This window comes from Mytilus edulis, chromosome 3 (genome assembly GCF_963676685.1).
Source record: "Mytilus edulis chromosome 3, xbMytEdul2.2, whole genome shotgun sequence".
NCBI classification, from domain to species: Eukaryota; Metazoa; Mollusca; class Bivalvia; order Mytilida; family Mytilidae; genus Mytilus; species Mytilus edulis.
In genome coordinates, this window is record NC_092346.1 from 17,639,055 (window position 1) to 17,657,519 (window position 18,465).

An 18,465-nucleotide genomic window follows, 5' to 3' on the forward strand; every position below is an offset into this window, starting at 1 on the left:
AAGAAAGACACAAACAAGATCTTGGACCCTATATTAAACACATGAGACGGAAACATGATTGGTTGACCATGATCATGATTGATTGATTGATTGATTGATTGATTGATTGATTGATTGATTGATTGGTTGGTTGGTTGGTTGGTTGGTTGGTTGGTTGAACCCTATAAGAAACACATGAGACGGAAACATGATTGATTGATTGATCATGATCATTATTGGTTGATTGATCATGATCATGATTGATTGATCATGATCATGATTGATTGATTGATTGATTGATTGATTGATTGATTGATTGATTGGTTGGTTGGTTGGTTGGTTGGTTGAAATTCAAACACACATAAAACTGTTTAAATAGTGCCAAAACCACATAATTTGATGACCTTGACCTTTGACCTTGTAACCTTCGTCAAGGTCATTGCTCCACAAGGTCATTGCAAAAGATCCTATGGGTCAAGGACCTTTTGTTTAAGAGTTTTGCCTAAAAATGGCTTTTTAAAAACGTTCGATGGGAGTTATGTCCCTTACATGATGGTAAAATCAATATAGTCATAATGTAAAAAAGTTGCCCCTTGAAGTACCAAGCATTTTTCACTGCTTAATTTTTTTGTATCTATAACCGTTCAAGAGTTATAGGGAAATCAAAGACATATGAAAATCTAAAATATGACCTTGACCTTTGACCTTGACCTAATTTTCTAAGTTAGGAATCAGGGGACTCAAATAAAAACATTCCAGGGTTATACAGTTAACGGTTTATGAGTTAAAAAAACATACCGACAAATTTATTCCGTAAAGATAGATAACTCCTATAAAATTTATTCGAATCGCTTCGATCCAAATACGCCAAAAATTACTGAGGATGTAACGAACAATTTGTAAAATGAATTTTGTCGATACCTTTTTTTGTTACGAAGGAGATGCACACAGATGATAAACAGTGAATAGGGAGATAACTCTTACAAAGAAAATGGTTTGGCTTAGCAGGGTGAAATTTAAAAGCGCATAAACTATACGTTACAATATGAGAAATATTTAAGCGACATATTGCGAAACAAACATTTATCGCAAGAACAAAATTTGGCGGAAAAAAAAAATAATAATAATAATCAGAACAAATACAATAGGCTTTCCACAGAAAAGTGGAAAGACCTAATAATAATCAGAACAAATACAATAGGCTTTCCACAGAAAAGTGGAAAGACCTAATAATATGGAAAAAACTGGAGTTGTCGTTCGTTTTACGTTGATAGGATAGATAGCACACAACCTACATTCAGTTGTAAGTGGAGGGTTAAAAAAAAAGGGGGGGGGGGCAAAAGGGGGTCTCGGGGAGATTTTTTTTTTTTTTTTATTAACGGAACAGAATGGTTAAAAAGGTTTTTTACAATATAAATCAATTGCTTTAAAAAAGCAATTGTAGGGGGTCTTTCTCCCTTTAAAATTAATTGAATTGGGGGTGGGGGGGGGGGGTGTTTGTTTGTTTGTTTGTTTGTTTGTTTGTTTGTTTGTTTCTGTATGGGGTCTATACTATTGTTACCGGAGAAGTTTCATGTTTAGTTTGGAAAGTTTTTCTTTTATTTTAGGTACAGCGCGCGCGCCATATCACGTGACACGGGTTTATAATAACGAAAAGATAGTCTTTTTATTCCTTTTTAGGTGGGGACTTTGAACAGACAACATGTATAGAGACGGAATGCACACAATGTAATTTCTTTTGTCATTGTAGGAAATTGACATTTTGATGACAGTTCACAAGTTGTGCATGTTTTGGATTTAATTGATCCGGTGTAACTTTAAAACACATTTATTGATTATTTTCTGATAATGTACATTTTTCAGCACCTGTTTGTAACACAGATTAGTATTTCAAACTCGGAGCGGACATTTTATTGTAGGTTTTTACTGAGATTTACGGACCTAGCAAGCTATTTTTACGGCATTGCCATTTATTTTCTCTAGGAAAAGCTTTGAGAGATATCTGCACCAAGTTTTTTTATAAACGTTTAGTACATGTATGCCCTGCTGACTGCAAATTTTGAGGTCGATTGTACTTGTAGTTTCAGAGAACATGTGGATTTTTTTTTCAGAAGTGACGTAAGAACAATATTAAATTTCAATTTTTCTTGAATAATTGAGAGTTTGTTCCTTCAATAAACTGTCATGATTAAACAGTCATACAGATTGATTGATTGATTGATTGATTGATTAGTTGGTTAGTTGGTTGGTTGGTTGGTTGGTTGGTTGGTTGGTTGGGTAAACACGTTGGATAGGGTCAATTGAAACACGGAAAAAGAAACAAAGAAGATCTTGGACCCTATATTAAACACATGAGACGGAAACATGATTGATTGATCATGATCCTGATTGATTGATTGATTGATTGATTGATTAATTGATTAATTGATTAGTTGGTTGGTTGGTTGGTTGGTTGGTTAAACACGTTGGATAGGGTCAATTGAAACACGGAAAAAGACACATAGAAGATCTTGGACCCTATATTAAACACATGAGATGGAAACATGATTGGTTGATCATGATCATGATTGATTGATTGATTGATTGATTGATTGATTGATTGATTAGTTGGTTGGTTGGTTAAACACGTTGGATAGGGTCAATTGAAACACGGAAAAAGACACAAACAAGATCTTGGACCCTATATTAAACACATGAGACGGAAACATGATTGGTTGACCATGATCATGATTGATTGATTGATTGATTGATTGATTGATTGATTGATTGATTGATTGGTTGGTTGGTTGGTTGGTTGGTTGGTTGAACCCTATAAGAAACACATGAGACGGAAACATGATTGATTGATTGATCATGATCATTATTGGTTGATTGATCATGATCATGATTGATTGATCATGATCATGATTGATTGATTGATTGATTGATTGATTGATTGATTGATTGATTGGTTGGTTGGTTGGTTGGTTGGTTGAAATTCAAACACACATAAAACTGTTTAAATAGTGCCAAAACCACATAATTTGATGACCTTGACCTTTGACCTTGTAACCTTCGTCAAGGTCATTGCTCCACAAGGTCATTGCAAAAGATCCTATGGGTCAAGGACCTTTTGTTTAAGAGTTTTGCCTAAAAATGGCTTTTTAAAAACGTTCGATGGGAGTTATGTCCCTTACATGATGGTAAAATCAATATAGTCATAATGTAAAAAAGTTGCCCCTTGAAGTACCAAGCATTTTTCACTGCTTAATTTTTTTGTATCTATAACCGTTCAAGAGTTATAGGGAAATCAAAGACATATGAAAATCTAAAATATGACCTTGACCTTTGACCTTGACCTAATTTTCTAAGTTAGGAATCAGGGGACTCAAATAAAAACATTCCAGGGTTATACAGTTAACGGTTTATGAGTTAAAAAAACATACCGACAAATTTATTCCGTAAAGATAGATAACTCCTATAAAATTTATTCGAATCGCTTCGATCCAAATACGCCAAAAATTACTGAGGATGTAACGAACAATTTGTAAAATGAATTTTGTCGATACCTTTTTTTGTTACGAAGGAGATGCACACAGATGATAAACAGTGAATAGGGAGATAACTCTTACAAAGAAAATGGTTTGGCTTAGCAGGGTGAAATTTAAAAGCGCATAAACTATACGTTACAATATGAGAAATATTTAAGCGACATATTGCGAAACAAACATTTATCGCAAGAACAAAATTTGGCGGAAAAAAAAAATAATAATAATAATCAGAACAAATACAATAGGCTTTCCACAGAAAAGTGGAAAGACCTAATAATAATCAGAACAAATACAATAGGCTTTCCACAGAAAAGTGGAAAGACCTAATAATATGGAAAAAACTGGAGTTGTCGTTCGTTTTACGTTGATAGGATAGATAGCACACAACCTACATTCAGTTGTAAGTGGAGGGTTAAAAAAAAAGGGGGGGGGGGCAAAAGGGGGTCTCGGGGAGATTTTTTTTTTTTTTTTATTAACGGAACAGAATGGTTAAAAAGGTTTTTTACAATATAAATCAATTGCTTTAAAAAAGCAATTGTAGGGGGTCTTTCTCCCTTTAAAATTAATTGAATTGGGGGTGGGGGGGGGGGGGGTGTTTGTTTGTTTGTTTGTTTGTTTGTTTGTTTGTTTGTTTCTGTATGGGGTCTATACTATTGTTACCGGAGAAGTTTCATGTTTAGTTTGGAAAGTTTTTCTTTTATTTTAGGTACAGCGCGCGCGCCATATCACGTGACACGGGTTTATAATAACGAAAAGATAGTCTTTTTATTCCTTTTTAGGTGGGGACTTTGAACAGACAACATGTATAGAGACGGAATGCACACAATGTAATTTCTTTTGTCATTGTAGGAAATTGACATTTTGATGACAGTTCACAAGTTGTGCATGTTTTGGATTTAATTGATCCGGTGTAACTTTAAAACACATTTATTGATTATTTTCTGATAATGTACATTTTTCAGCACCTGTTTGTAACACAGATTAGTATTTCAAACTCGGAGCGGACATTTTATTGTAGGTTTTTACTGAGATTTACGGACCTAGCAAGCTATTTTTACGGCATTGCCATTTATTTTCTCTAGGAAAAGCTTTGAGAGATATCTGCACCAAGTTTTTTTATAAACGTTTAGTACATGTATGCCCTGCTGACTGCAAATTTTGAGGTCGATTGTACTTGTAGTTTCAGAGAACATGTGGATTTTTTTTTCAGAAGTGACGTAAGAACAATATTAAATTTCAATTTTTCTTGAATAATTGAGAGTTTGTTCCTTCAATAAACTGTCATGATTAAACAGTCATACAGATTGATTGATTGATTGATTGATTGATTAGTTGGTTAGTTGGTTGGTTGGTTGGTTGGTTGGTTGGTTGGTTGGGTAAACACGTTGGATAGGGTCAATTGAAACACGGAAAAAGAAACAAAGAAGATCTTGGACCCTATATTAAACACATGAGACGGAAACATGATTGATTGATCATGATCCTGATTGATTGATTGATTGATTGATTGATTAATTGATTAATTGATTAGTTGGTTGGTTGGTTGGTTGGTTGGTTAAACACGTTGGATAGGGTCAATTGAAACACGGAAAAAGACACATAGAAGATCTTGGACCCTATATTAAACACATGAGATGGAAACATGATTGGTTGATCATGATCATGATTGATTGATTGATTGATTGATTGATTGATTGATTGATTAGTTGGTTGGTTGGTTAAACACGTTGGATAGGGTCAATTGAAACACGGAAAAAGACACAAACAAGATCTTGGACCCTATATTAAACACATGAGACGGAAACATGATTGGTTGACCATGATCATGATTGATTGATTGATTGATTGATTGATTGATTGATTGATTGATTGATTGGTTGGTTGGTTGGTTGGTTGGTTGGTTGAACCCTATAAGAAACACATGAGACGGAAACATGATTGATTGATTGATCATGATCATTATTGGTTGATTGATCATGATCATGATTGATTGATCATGATCATGATTGATTGATTGATTGATTGATTGATTGATTGATTGATTGATTGGTTGGTTGGTTGGTTGGTTGGTTGAAATTCAAACACACATAAAACTGTTTAAATAGTGCCAAAACCACATAATTTGATGACCTTGACCTTTGACCTTGTAACCTTCGTCAAGGTCATTGCTCCACAAGGTCATTGCAAAAGATCCTATGGGTCAAGGACCTTTTGTTTAAGAGTTTTGCCTAAAAATGGCTTTTTAAAAACGTTCGATGGGAGTTATGTCCCTTACATGATGGTAAAATCAATATAGTCATAATGTAAAAAAGTTGCCCCTTGAAGTACCAAGCATTTTTCACTGCTTAATTTTTTTGTATCTATAACCGTTCAAGAGTTATAGGGAAATCAAAGACATATGAAAATCTAAAATATGACCTTGACCTTTGACCTTGACCTAATTTTCTAAGTTAGGAATCAGGGGACTCAAATAAAAACATTCCAGGGTTATACAGTTAACGGTTTATGAGTTAAAAAAACATACCGACAAATTTATTCCGTAAAGATAGATAACTCCTATAAAATTTATTCGAATCGCTTCGATCCAAATACGCCAAAAATTACTGAGGATGTAACGAACAATTTGTAAAATGAATTTTGTCGATACCTTTTTTTGTTACGAAGGAGATGCACACAGATGATAAACAGTGAATAGGGAGATAACTCTTACAAAGAAAATGGTTTGGCTTAGCAGGGTGAAATTTAAAAGCGCATAAACTATACGTTACAATATGAGAAATATTTAAGCGACATATTGCGAAACAAACATTTATCGCAAGAACAAAATTTGGCGGAAAAAAAAAATAATAATAATAATCAGAACAAATACAATAGGCTTTCCACAGAAAAGTGGAAAGACCTAATAATAATCAGAACAAATACAATAGGCTTTCCACAGAAAAGTGGAAAGACCTAATAATATGGAAAAAACTGGAGTTGTCGTTCGTTTTACGTTGATAGGATAGATAGCACACAACCTACATTCAGTTGTAAGTGGAGGGTTAAAAAAAAAGGGGGGGGGGGCAAAAGGGGGTCTCGGGGAGATTTTTTTTTTTTTTTTATTAACGGAACAGAATGGTTAAAAAGGTTTTTTACAATATAAATCAATTGCTTTAAAAAAGCAATTGTAGGGGGTCTTTCTCCCTTTAAAATTAATTGAATTGGGGGTGGGGGGGGGGGGGTGTTTGTTTGTTTGTTTGTTTGTTTGTTTGTTTGTTTGTTTCTGTATGGGGTCTATACTATTGTTACCGGAGAAGTTTCATGTTTAGTTTGGAAAGTTTTTCTTTTATTTTAGGTACAGCGCGCGCGCCATATCACGTGACACGGGTTTATAATAACGAAAAGATAGTCTTTTTATTCCTTTTTAGGTGGGGACTTTGAACAGACAACATGTATAGAGACGGAATGCACACAATGTAATTTCTTTTGTCATTGTAGGAAATTGACATTTTGATGACAGTTCACAAGTTGTGCATGTTTTGGATTTAATTGATCCGGTGTAACTTTAAAACACATTTATTGATTATTTTCTGATAATGTACATTTTTCAGCACCTGTTTGTAACACAGATTAGTATTTCAAACTCGGAGCGGACATTTTATTGTAGGTTTTTACTGAGATTTACGGACCTAGCAAGCTATTTTTACGGCATTGCCATTTATTTTCTCTAGGAAAAGCTTTGAGAGATATCTGCACCAAGTTTTTTTATAAACGTTTAGTACATGTATGCCCTGCTGACTGCAAATTTTGAGGTCGATTGTACTTGTAGTTTCAGAGAACATGTGGATTTTTTTTTCAGAAGTGACGTAAGAACAATATTAAATTTCAATTTTTCTTGAATAATTGAGAGTTTGTTCCTTCAATAAACTGTCATGATTAAACAGTCATACAGATTGATTGATTGATTGATTGATTGATTAGTTGGTTAGTTGGTTGGTTGGTTGGTTGGTTGGTTGGTTGGTTGGGTAAACACGTTGGATAGGGTCAATTGAAACACGGAAAAAGAAACAAAGAAGATCTTGGACCCTATATTAAACACATGAGACGGAAACATGATTGATTGATCATGATCCTGATTGATTGATTGATTGATTGATTGATTAATTGATTAATTGATTAGTTGGTTGGTTGGTTGGTTGGTTGGTTAAACACGTTGGATAGGGTCAATTGAAACACGGAAAAAGACACATAGAAGATCTTGGACCCTATATTAAACACATGAGATGGAAACATGATTGGTTGATCATGATCATGATTGATTGATTGATTGATTGATTGATTGATTGATTGATTAGTTGGTTGGTTGGTTAAACACGTTGGATAGGGTCAATTGAAACACGGAAAAAGACACAAACAAGATCTTGGACCCTATATTAAACACATGAGACGGAAACATGATTGGTTGACCATGATCATGATTGATTGATTGATTGATTGATTGATTGATTGATTGATTGATTGATTGGTTGGTTGGTTGGTTGGTTGGTTGGTTGAACCCTATAAGAAACACATGAGACGGAAACATGATTGATTGATTGATCATGATCATTATTGGTTGATTGATCATGATCATGATTGATTGATCATGATCATGATTGATTGATTGATTGATTGATTGATTGATTGATTGATTGATTGGTTGGTTGGTTGGTTGGTTGGTTGAAATTCAAACACACATAAAACTGTTTAAATAGTGCCAAAACCACATAATTTGATGACCTTGACCTTTGACCTTGTAACCTTCGTCAAGGTCATTGCTCCACAAGGTCATTGCAAAAGATCCTATGGGTCAAGGACCTTTTGTTTAAGAGTTTTGCCTAAAAATGGCTTTTTAAAAACGTTCGATGGGAGTTATGTCCCTTACATGATGGTAAAATCAATATAGTCATAATGTAAAAAAGTTGCCCCTTGAAGTACCAAGCATTTTTCACTGCTTAATTTTTTTGTATCTATAACCGTTCAAGAGTTATAGGGAAATCAAAGACATATGAAAATCTAAAATATGACCTTGACCTTTGACCTTGACCTAATTTTCTAAGTTAGGAATCAGGGGACTCAAATAAAAACATTCCAGGGTTATACAGTTAACGGTTTATGAGTTAAAAAAACATACCGACAAATTTATTCCGTAAAGATAGATAACTCCTATAAAATTTATTCGAATCGCTTCGATCCAAATACGCCAAAAATTACTGAGGATGTAACGAACAATTTGTAAAATGAATTTTGTCGATACCTTTTTTTGTTACGAAGGAGATGCACACAGATGATAAACAGTGAATAGGGAGATAACTCTTACAAAGAAAATGGTTTGGCTTAGCAGGGTGAAATTTAAAAGCGCATAAACTATACGTTACAATATGAGAAATATTTAAGCGACATATTGCGAAACAAACATTTATCGCAAGAACAAAATTTGGCGGAAAAAAAAAATAATAATAATAATCAGAACAAATACAATAGGCTTTCCACAGAAAAGTGGAAAGACCTAATAATAATCAGAACAAATACAATAGGCTTTCCACAGAAAAGTGGAAAGACCTAATAATATGGAAAAAACTGGAGTTGTCGTTCGTTTTACGTTGATAGGATAGATAGCACACAACCTACATTCAGTTGTAAGTGGAGGGTTAAAAAAAAAGGGGGGGGGGGCAAAAGGGGGTCTCGGGGAGATTTTTTTTTTTTTTTTATTAACGGAACAGAATGGTTAAAAAGGTTTTTTACAATATAAATCAATTGCTTTAAAAAAGCAATTGTAGGGGGTCTTTCTCCCTTTAAAATTAATTGAATTGGGGGTGGGGGGGGGGGGGGTGTTTGTTTGTTTGTTTGTTTGTTTGTTTGTTTGTTTGTTTCTGTATGGGGTCTATACTATTGTTACCGGAGAAGTTTCATGTTTAGTTTGGAAAGTTTTTCTTTTATTTTAGGTACAGCGCGCGCGCCATATCACGTGACACGGGTTTATAATAACGAAAAGATAGTCTTTTTATTCCTTTTTAGGTGGGGACTTTGAACAGACAACATGTATAGAGACGGAATGCACACAATGTAATTTCTTTTGTCATTGTAGGAAATTGACATTTTGATGACAGTTCACAAGTTGTGCATGTTTTGGATTTAATTGATCCGGTGTAACTTTAAAACACATTTATTGATTATTTTCTGATAATGTACATTTTTCAGCACCTGTTTGTAACACAGATTAGTATTTCAAACTCGGAGCGGACATTTTATTGTAGGTTTTTACTGAGATTTACGGACCTAGCAAGCTATTTTTACGGCATTGCCATTTATTTTCTCTAGGAAAAGCTTTGAGAGATATCTGCACCAAGTTTTTTTATAAACGTTTAGTACATGTATGCCCTGCTGACTGCAAATTTTGAGGTCGATTGTACTTGTAGTTTCAGAGAACATGTGGATTTTTTTTTCAGAAGTGACGTAAGAACAATATTAAATTTCAATTTTTCTTGAATAATTGAGAGTTTGTTCCTTCAATAAACTGTCATGATTAAACAGTCATACAGATTGATTGATTGATTGATTGATTGATTAGTTGGTTAGTTGGTTGGTTGGTTGGTTGGTTGGTTGGTTGGTTGGGTAAACACGTTGGATAGGGTCAATTGAAACACGGAAAAAGAAACAAAGAAGATCTTGGACCCTATATTAAACACATGAGACGGAAACATGATTGATTGATCATGATCCTGATTGATTGATTGATTGATTGATTGATTAATTGATTAATTGATTAGTTGGTTGGTTGGTTGGTTGGTTGGTTAAACACGTTGGATAGGGTCAATTGAAACACGGAAAAAGACACATAGAAGATCTTGGACCCTATATTAAACACATGAGATGGAAACATGATTGGTTGATCATGATCATGATTGATTGATTGATTGATTGATTGATTGATTGATTGATTGATTAGTTGGTTGGTTGGTTAAACACGTTGGATAGGGTCAATTGAAACACGGAAAAAGACACAAACAAGATCTTGGACCCTATATTAAACACATGAGACGGAAACATGATTGGTTGACCATGATCATGATTGATTGATTGATTGATTGATTGATTGATTGATTGATTGATTGATTGGTTGGTTGGTTGGTTGGTTGGTTGGTTGAACCCTATAAGAAACACATGAGACGGAAACATGATTGATTGATTGATCATGATCATTATTGGTTGATTGATCATGATCATGATTGATTGATCATGATCATGATTGATTGATTGATTGATTGATTGATTGATTGATTGATTGATTGGTTGGTTGGTTGGTTGGTTGGTTGAAATTCAAACACACATAAAACTGTTTAAATAGTGCCAAAACCACATAATTTGATGACCTTGACCTTTGACCTTGTAACCTTCGTCAAGGTCATTGCTCCACAAGGTCATTGCAAAAGATCCTATGGGTCAAGGACCTTTTGTTTAAGAGTTTTGCCTAAAAATGGCTTTTTAAAAACGTTCGATGGGAGTTATGTCCCTTACATGATGGTAAAATCAATATAGTCATAATGTAAAAAAGTTGCCCCTTGAAGTACCAAGCATTTTTCACTGCTTAATTTTTTTGTATCTATAACCGTTCAAGAGTTATAGGGAAATCAAAGACATATGAAAATCTAAAATATGACCTTGACCTTTGACCTTGACCTAATTTTCTAAGTTAGGAATCAGGGGACTCAAATAAAAACATTCCAGGGTTATACAGTTAACGGTTTATGAGTTAAAAAAACATACCGACAAATTTATTCCGTAAAGATAGATAACTCCTATAAAATTTATTCGAATCGCTTCGATCCAAATACGCCAAAAATTACTGAGGATGTAACGAACAATTTGTAAAATGAATTTTGTCGATACCTTTTTTTGTTACGAAGGAGATGCACACAGATGATAAACAGTGAATAGGGAGATAACTCTTACAAAGAAAATGGTTTGGCTTAGCAGGGTGAAATTTAAAAGCGCATAAACTATACGTTACAATATGAGAAATATTTAAGCGACATATTGCGAAACAAACATTTATCGCAAGAACAAAATTTGGCGGAAAAAAAAAATAATAATAATAATCAGAACAAATACAATAGGCTTTCCACAGAAAAGTGGAAAGACCTAATTAAAAACCAATTGTTCAGAGAACAATTGAAAGTCTTTCCACACCACAGAAATTAGGATAAGAAGGTAGTTTCTTCATACTGATGCGATAAATAATGGTTTAATTATCTTTTTGAGTGATATAAGGGAGATAATATGCTACTTCCGGTGAAATGAATGTCACATCTGGTCTCATATGATAGCTTCTTTCACACTGATTGCAAAAATATATAGTTTCTATATACTTTTGTATGTAGAATGGGAGATAATTGGCCACTTCCGGTTTGTTGGAAGTCATTTTTAGTCTTCAGTAATTTGTTCATGTATCTATATGAAAAAATATATGGATTCTGAGTACTTTTATGTGAAAAAATTGCAAAAAAAGCTACTTCCGGTTTTCTCAAGGTCACTTCCGGTAGCCATTTTTCAAAGTCATTTGTCACTTAACCTTTTGTATCAGGTCAAATGTCTTTATAATGAACTTACTTGAAGTTATAATCAAATAACCTCATATCAAGACATTTCAGGGGCGACAACTCCTATAAGATGCCATCTAATTGTATAAGACTAAATGTAGCATATCTTCATAACAATTAAGCAGACATTTTGAACTTGTTCTTTTATATGTATCTCTCAAAGTGAGTGAGAAAATGCAAAATCAAGCAAAAGTCACAATTGAGAACTTGACCTTGACCTTTGACCTTGACCTCATTTTCTAAGTTAGGACCTAGGGGACTCAAATAAAAACATCCCAGGGTTATACGGTTATCTGTTAATGAGTTAAATAAACATACCGACAAATTTATTTTGTAAAGGTAGATACAGTACTTGCAACCTTAGGCGTTACTGTTTGACGTGAACTTGACTGATCGGTGAATGATCGGTGACGGATGTTTGACTGATCGATGAGTGATCGGTGATCGGTGACCCATAGGGTCCGTCAGATAAGTCAAATAACCTATGTGAGAGTTACCCTGACAACTGTCACCGATCGATCAGTAAATTAAATTTATGCACGGATCAGACGGATACGTATATATTTAAAATTCTTATGTAAACCGAACTCGACAGTGTTTACAAACGATGAACGCGGACCTCTACGAAGACACCTTAATTTACACGTTAATTTGTAATAAAATTAGTTGCAATAAAAAAGTGAAAATAGTATATCAGAACAACATGCTTAGAGCGTTAAATTGTTTGTGTTGATTAAAAGTTTTGTATTAAATATTGTTAACATCAGAGACATCTAATACATATTTGTATTATACGACTCTGTTAACATCAACTTATTCCTACGAAAATGGTTATTATTGACCGCCATTGGATTTTTGAACTTTTTATAGTTTCGAATAGGTTGTTTTTTCATGAAATTAAAAGAATGTCAAAGAAATAATATTAACAATTTATCGCATTGTTTAGAATTACCAAAATTATTCTTCTTTTTATCGAAAATGATACTATTTTATTTGAAATCAGTTATTTTTACCATCTTGAGACAAGTCTTCTAATCAGAACTGAGATATACTGAGAATTAAAATACTGAAACTTTTATTTTTGTGGAATAAGAATGCAGTTATTGATTTATTTTGATACAAATTATTAACCGTCATATGATTTGAGTACTATTTGTACATCCAGATTGGCTGTTCTTCATAAAATATGCTTACTTTAAGGAAAAAGATACTAAATTTTTGTACGCGTTGCCTAAAATGCAAATATTTCTTCATTTTACTGAAAACTATTGACCGCCATTAAATTTTTGTACTTATTATAGTTTAGAATAGTTTTTTTTTCATAAAATTAAAAAGAATATGAGAAAAATCATACTAAAATTTTGTTCGCATTGTTTTAAATAACCAAAATTATTCCTCTTTTTATCAAAAATGATACTATTTTATTTGAAATCAGTTATTTTTACCATCTTGAGACAAGTCTTTTAATCAGAATTGAGATATAATGAGAATTAAAATACTGAAACTTTTATTTTTGTGGAATAAGAATGCAGTTATTGATTTATTTTGATACAAATTATTAACCGTCATATGATTTGAGTACTTTTTGTACATCAAGATTGGCTGTTCTTCATAAAATATGCTTACTTTAAGGAAAAAGATACTAAATTTTTGTACGCGTTGCCTAAAATGCAAATATTTCTTCATTTTACTGAAAACTATTGACCGCCATTAAATTTTTGTACTTTTTATAGTTTAGAATAGTTTTTTTGTCATAAAATTTAAAGAATATCAGAAAAATCATACTAAAATTTTGTTCGCATTGTTTAGAATTACCAAAATTATTCTTCTTTTTATCAAAAGTGATACTATTTTATTTGAAATCAGTTATTTTTACCATCTTGAGACAAGTCTTCTAATCAGAATTGAGATATAATGAGAATTAAAATACTGAAACTTTTATTTTTGTGGAATAAGGATGCAGTTATTGATTTATTTTGATACAAATTATTAACCGTCATATGATTTGAGTACTTTTTGTACATCAAGATTGGTTGTTCTTAATAAAATATGCTTGCTTTAAGGAAAAAGATACTAAATTTTTGTATGCGTTGCCTAAAATGCAAATATTTCTTCATTTTACTGAAAACTATTGACCGCCATTAAATTTTTGTACTTTTTATAGTTTAGAATAGGTTTTTTTTCATAAAATTAAAAGAATATCAGAAAAATCATACTAAAATTTTGTTTGCATTGTTTTAAATAACCAAAAATATTCTTCTTTTTATCAAAAATGATACTATTTTATTTGAAATCAGTTATTTTTATCATCTTGAGACAAGTCTTCTGATCAGAATTGAGATATAATGAGAATTAAAATACTGAAACTTTTATTTTTGTGGAATAAGAATGCAGTTATTGATTTATTTTGATACAAATTATTAACCGTCATATGATTTGAGTACTTTTTGTACATCAAGATTGGCTATTCTTCATAAAATATGCTTACTTTAAGGAAAAATATACTAAATTTTTGTACGCGTTGCCTAAAATGCAAATATTTCTTCATTTTACTGAAAACTATTGACCGCCATTAAATTTTGGTACTTTTTATAGTTTAGAATAGTTTTTTTGTCATAAAATTAAAAGAATATCAGAAAAATCATACTAAAATTTTGTTCGCATTGTTTAGAATTACCAAAATTATTCTTCTTTTTATCAAAAGTGATACTATTTTATTTGAAATCAGTTATTTTTACCATCTCGAGACAAGTCTTCTAATCAGAATTGAGATATAATGAGAATTAAAATACTGAAACTTTTATTTTTGTGGAATAAGAATGCAGTTATTGATTTATTTTGATACAAATTATTAACCGTCATATGATTTGAGTACTTTTTGTACATCAAGATTGGCTGTTCTTCATAAAATATGCTTACTTTAAGGAAAAAGATACTAAATTTTTGTACGCGTTGCCTAAAATGCAAATATTTCTTCATTTTACTGAAAACTATTGACCGCCATTAAATTTTGGTACTTTTTATAGTTTAGAATAGTTTTTTTGTCATAAAATTAAAAGAATATCAGAAAAATCACTAAAATTTTTTTTGCATTGTTTAAAATAACCAAAATTATTATTCTTTTTATCAGAAATGATACTATTCTATTTGAAATCAGTTATTTTTACCATCTTGCATTCTTGAGACAAGTCTTCTTATTAGAATTGAGATTTAGTGAGAATTAAAATACTTAAACTTTTATTTTTGTGGAATAAGAATGCAGTTATTGATTTATTTTGATACAAATTATTAACCGTCATATGATTTGAGTACTTTTTGTACATCAGGATTGGCTGTTCTTCATAAAACATGCCTACTTTATGGAAAACGATATTATTTTTTTGTACGCGTTGCCAAAGATGAAAATATTTCTTCTCATATTGGAAAATATTATAATTTCAATTGCAATCAGTTGTTATAAATGATTTTCATATGTATTTTGTAGAAAATGTGAATTATTCAAGAATAAATCTGCCTAAAATTATTTATTTATTTTTAAGGAATATATTTATGTTTACCACCATTGGATTTTTGTACTTTTTATTGTTTAGGAGTAGTTATTTTTTTTATTAAGGTAAAAAAAGACTATCAGAAAAATATAATGTAATGTTGTTTGCGTTGTTTAAAATTATTCATATTTCTTGTTTAAAAAACAGCATTTATTTTGATAATTTGTTATTTTAAAGGCTTCGATTGTGACGAGAATATAGAAAGTCCATGATTATGATAAGTTTTTTTTAAAGAATTATATGATGATAAGGATACAAAAATTTGAAATATTGAAAAAAACTACATTTTTCAATAACTGATCCTTTCATTTTGTTTTTCCCGAGTATGTTTGGAAAATAATAAAATCAATTTCGCGATGTAGACACTCGCCGGGTTTGGAAATACATGTATATAACCTATTAAATAAAACGAAAAAGACCATTCTTTAGTGATGATATTTTAATTTAGGTTTTATCTGTACATTTCTTTTCATTTCAATTCATAAAACTTTGCTAAATAATTGATAAACAAAATGTATCACTGAACGTTCGATTTTCACGAGTCGCCATTTTAATTAAATTAAACGAAACTAAGATTCCGTAATTTGTATTAGTTTATCATGTGACGTATTAAGGTTAAATCCGTCATCAAGGTCGATCGGTACTATCCGTCCGATCAGTCCGATCAGTCAATTACTTTTACTATAAGTCTGACGGATTGCTGACGTGAGTTTGACGCGAACTTGACTGATCGGTGACTGATCGATGACCGCTGATTGATCGCTGAAATAGTAACGCCTAAGGTTGCAAGTACTGTAACTCCTATAAAATTTCATCGAATCGCTTCGATCCAAATACGCCAAAAATTACTGAGGATGTAACTAACAATTTGTAAAAAGAATTTTGTCGCTATCTTTTTTTGTTACGAAGGAGATACGCTTTGATGATAAACAGTGAAAAGGGAGATTACTCTTACAAAGAAAATGGTTCGGCTTAGCAGGGTGAAATTTAAAAGCGCATAAACTATACGATACAATATGAGAAATATCTAAGCGACATATTGCGAAACAAACATTTATCGCAAGAACAAAAGTTGGCGGAAAAAAAAAAAAAATAATAATAATAATAATAATAATAATCAGAACAAAAACAATAAGTCTTTCCACAGAAAAGTGGAAAGACTTAATAATCAGAACAAATACAATAGGCTTTCCACAGAAAAGTGGAAAGACCTAATTATATCGCAGTTAGCTCTACCATTCCCAATTGATATGTATTTACACATCTCGACACAAAACATCCATATGTTGCCTGCTCTTCGGTCGGGTTATTGTATCTTTGACACATTCCCAATTTCCATTCTCAATTTTATTCATAATCAATATCATAAGAATAAAAGGGCAAATTAATTTACAGCTCAAAACACTATGTTGTAGGGCGGAAATATTCCAATTAATGAAGAAATAGCAGAAATTTCTCTATATATCACAGCAAAATTGGCTCAACGGAACAGCCAATTTGTACAATATGCGATGATGATAGAATCTCTAAAACAGCAGTCACGTGGTGCACAGAATGTGAGGTTTTCTTTTGTGGAAAGTGTGAAAAACCTCACAGGAAGTCAAGACTGTCTAAGGACCATAAAACCATGTCTGCTGAAGATTATCACCAATTACCTACATTTATTGTAGAAATAAGTAGTCAGTGCAGAGAACATCAGGAGAAGTTTGAACGCTACTGTCCTTTTCATGCTTGTCTCTGCTGCGTGCAGTACATCACAGATAAACATCAGAAATGTCAAGACATAAAACCAAGTTCAGTTATTCTAAACCAAGCAAAGTCATCTGCCTCAGTTCCGCTTTTCGAAAAAGATTTGAAGAATTTATAAAGAAACTTAGATAAGGCACTAAAATAGCTGAAAAAATGATAAATGCAAACAATACTAAAAATACAGAAGCCGTCGATGAGATCTGACATATGAGAAAGTTGATCAATGATTTCTTAAATGAACTAAAGCACAAAATACTTGATGACTTGGAGTCAAAACATTCAAAGCTGAAATCAGAGATGGTCATTCTCGTTCAACAAATGGAACAGCGAGCCGTTTAGATAAACCAGTTGCAAGGCGAGTTTACCAAGATGACGCAATATGCAACTGATCTACAAATGTACGTTGGCCTGAAAGAAATTGAGAAAGCTACATCAGAAGTAGCAAAATATATAGAAGATTTAAAACGGGGAGGCCAATTTGATGAAAACAGCATAGAGGTTACCATCTCATCTGATCTTCATTCAATTTTACACGATGTCAAATCGTTTGGGTATATCAATACTCATACCACCCCTTTAACTTTCCACGCGAAGGCAGGAAGAAAAGATCAAGCACAGCACATGCTTGCAAGCAACACTGATATCCAACAAATTATGCCATCGTTGTTCAGAACAATGACAATTCCAAACGATACGAATTCTTTAAGTAGTAGGGCTTGTTTAGCATTGCCTGAATGTAAAATTATAATACTTTATTATAGCCAATATCAACTTCTAGGAGTTGGTTGACCGTTAAGAAATACATAATACCGATTCATGGTTCATAAACAATTAGGTCAATGACCCAAGATAACCCCAAAAATTAATGATAAAATCCCAACCGTCCCTTTATGGTTTGAAAACGTCGTGGTAGTATTTGTTATAGTTATTGACCAAGCAAGTCGGTATATAGGATTTTATCTGCACGGCTAGGTTGACCCTTATTTACCTGAACGACGTCGGGTTAAAGGGTCAACCATAGGCGTGCAGATTAAATCCTAT

General features: G+C 32.4%; 1 protein-coding gene across 1 annotated transcript in view; it reads left to right on the forward strand.

The window, feature by feature from the left end:
- The window catches only part of LOC139515083 (uncharacterized), a 43,390-nt gene extending 25,848 nt beyond the window's left edge, over positions 1-17,542 (forward strand). Inside the window, exon 2 of the mRNA XM_071304643.1 lies at positions 17,146-17,542. Within this exon, the coding sequence (XP_071160744.1) occupies positions 17,146-17,542 (397 nt within the window). The remainder of the gene's footprint in view (positions 1-17,145) is intronic.
- The last annotated feature ends 923 nt before the right edge of the window (positions 17,543-18,465 follow it).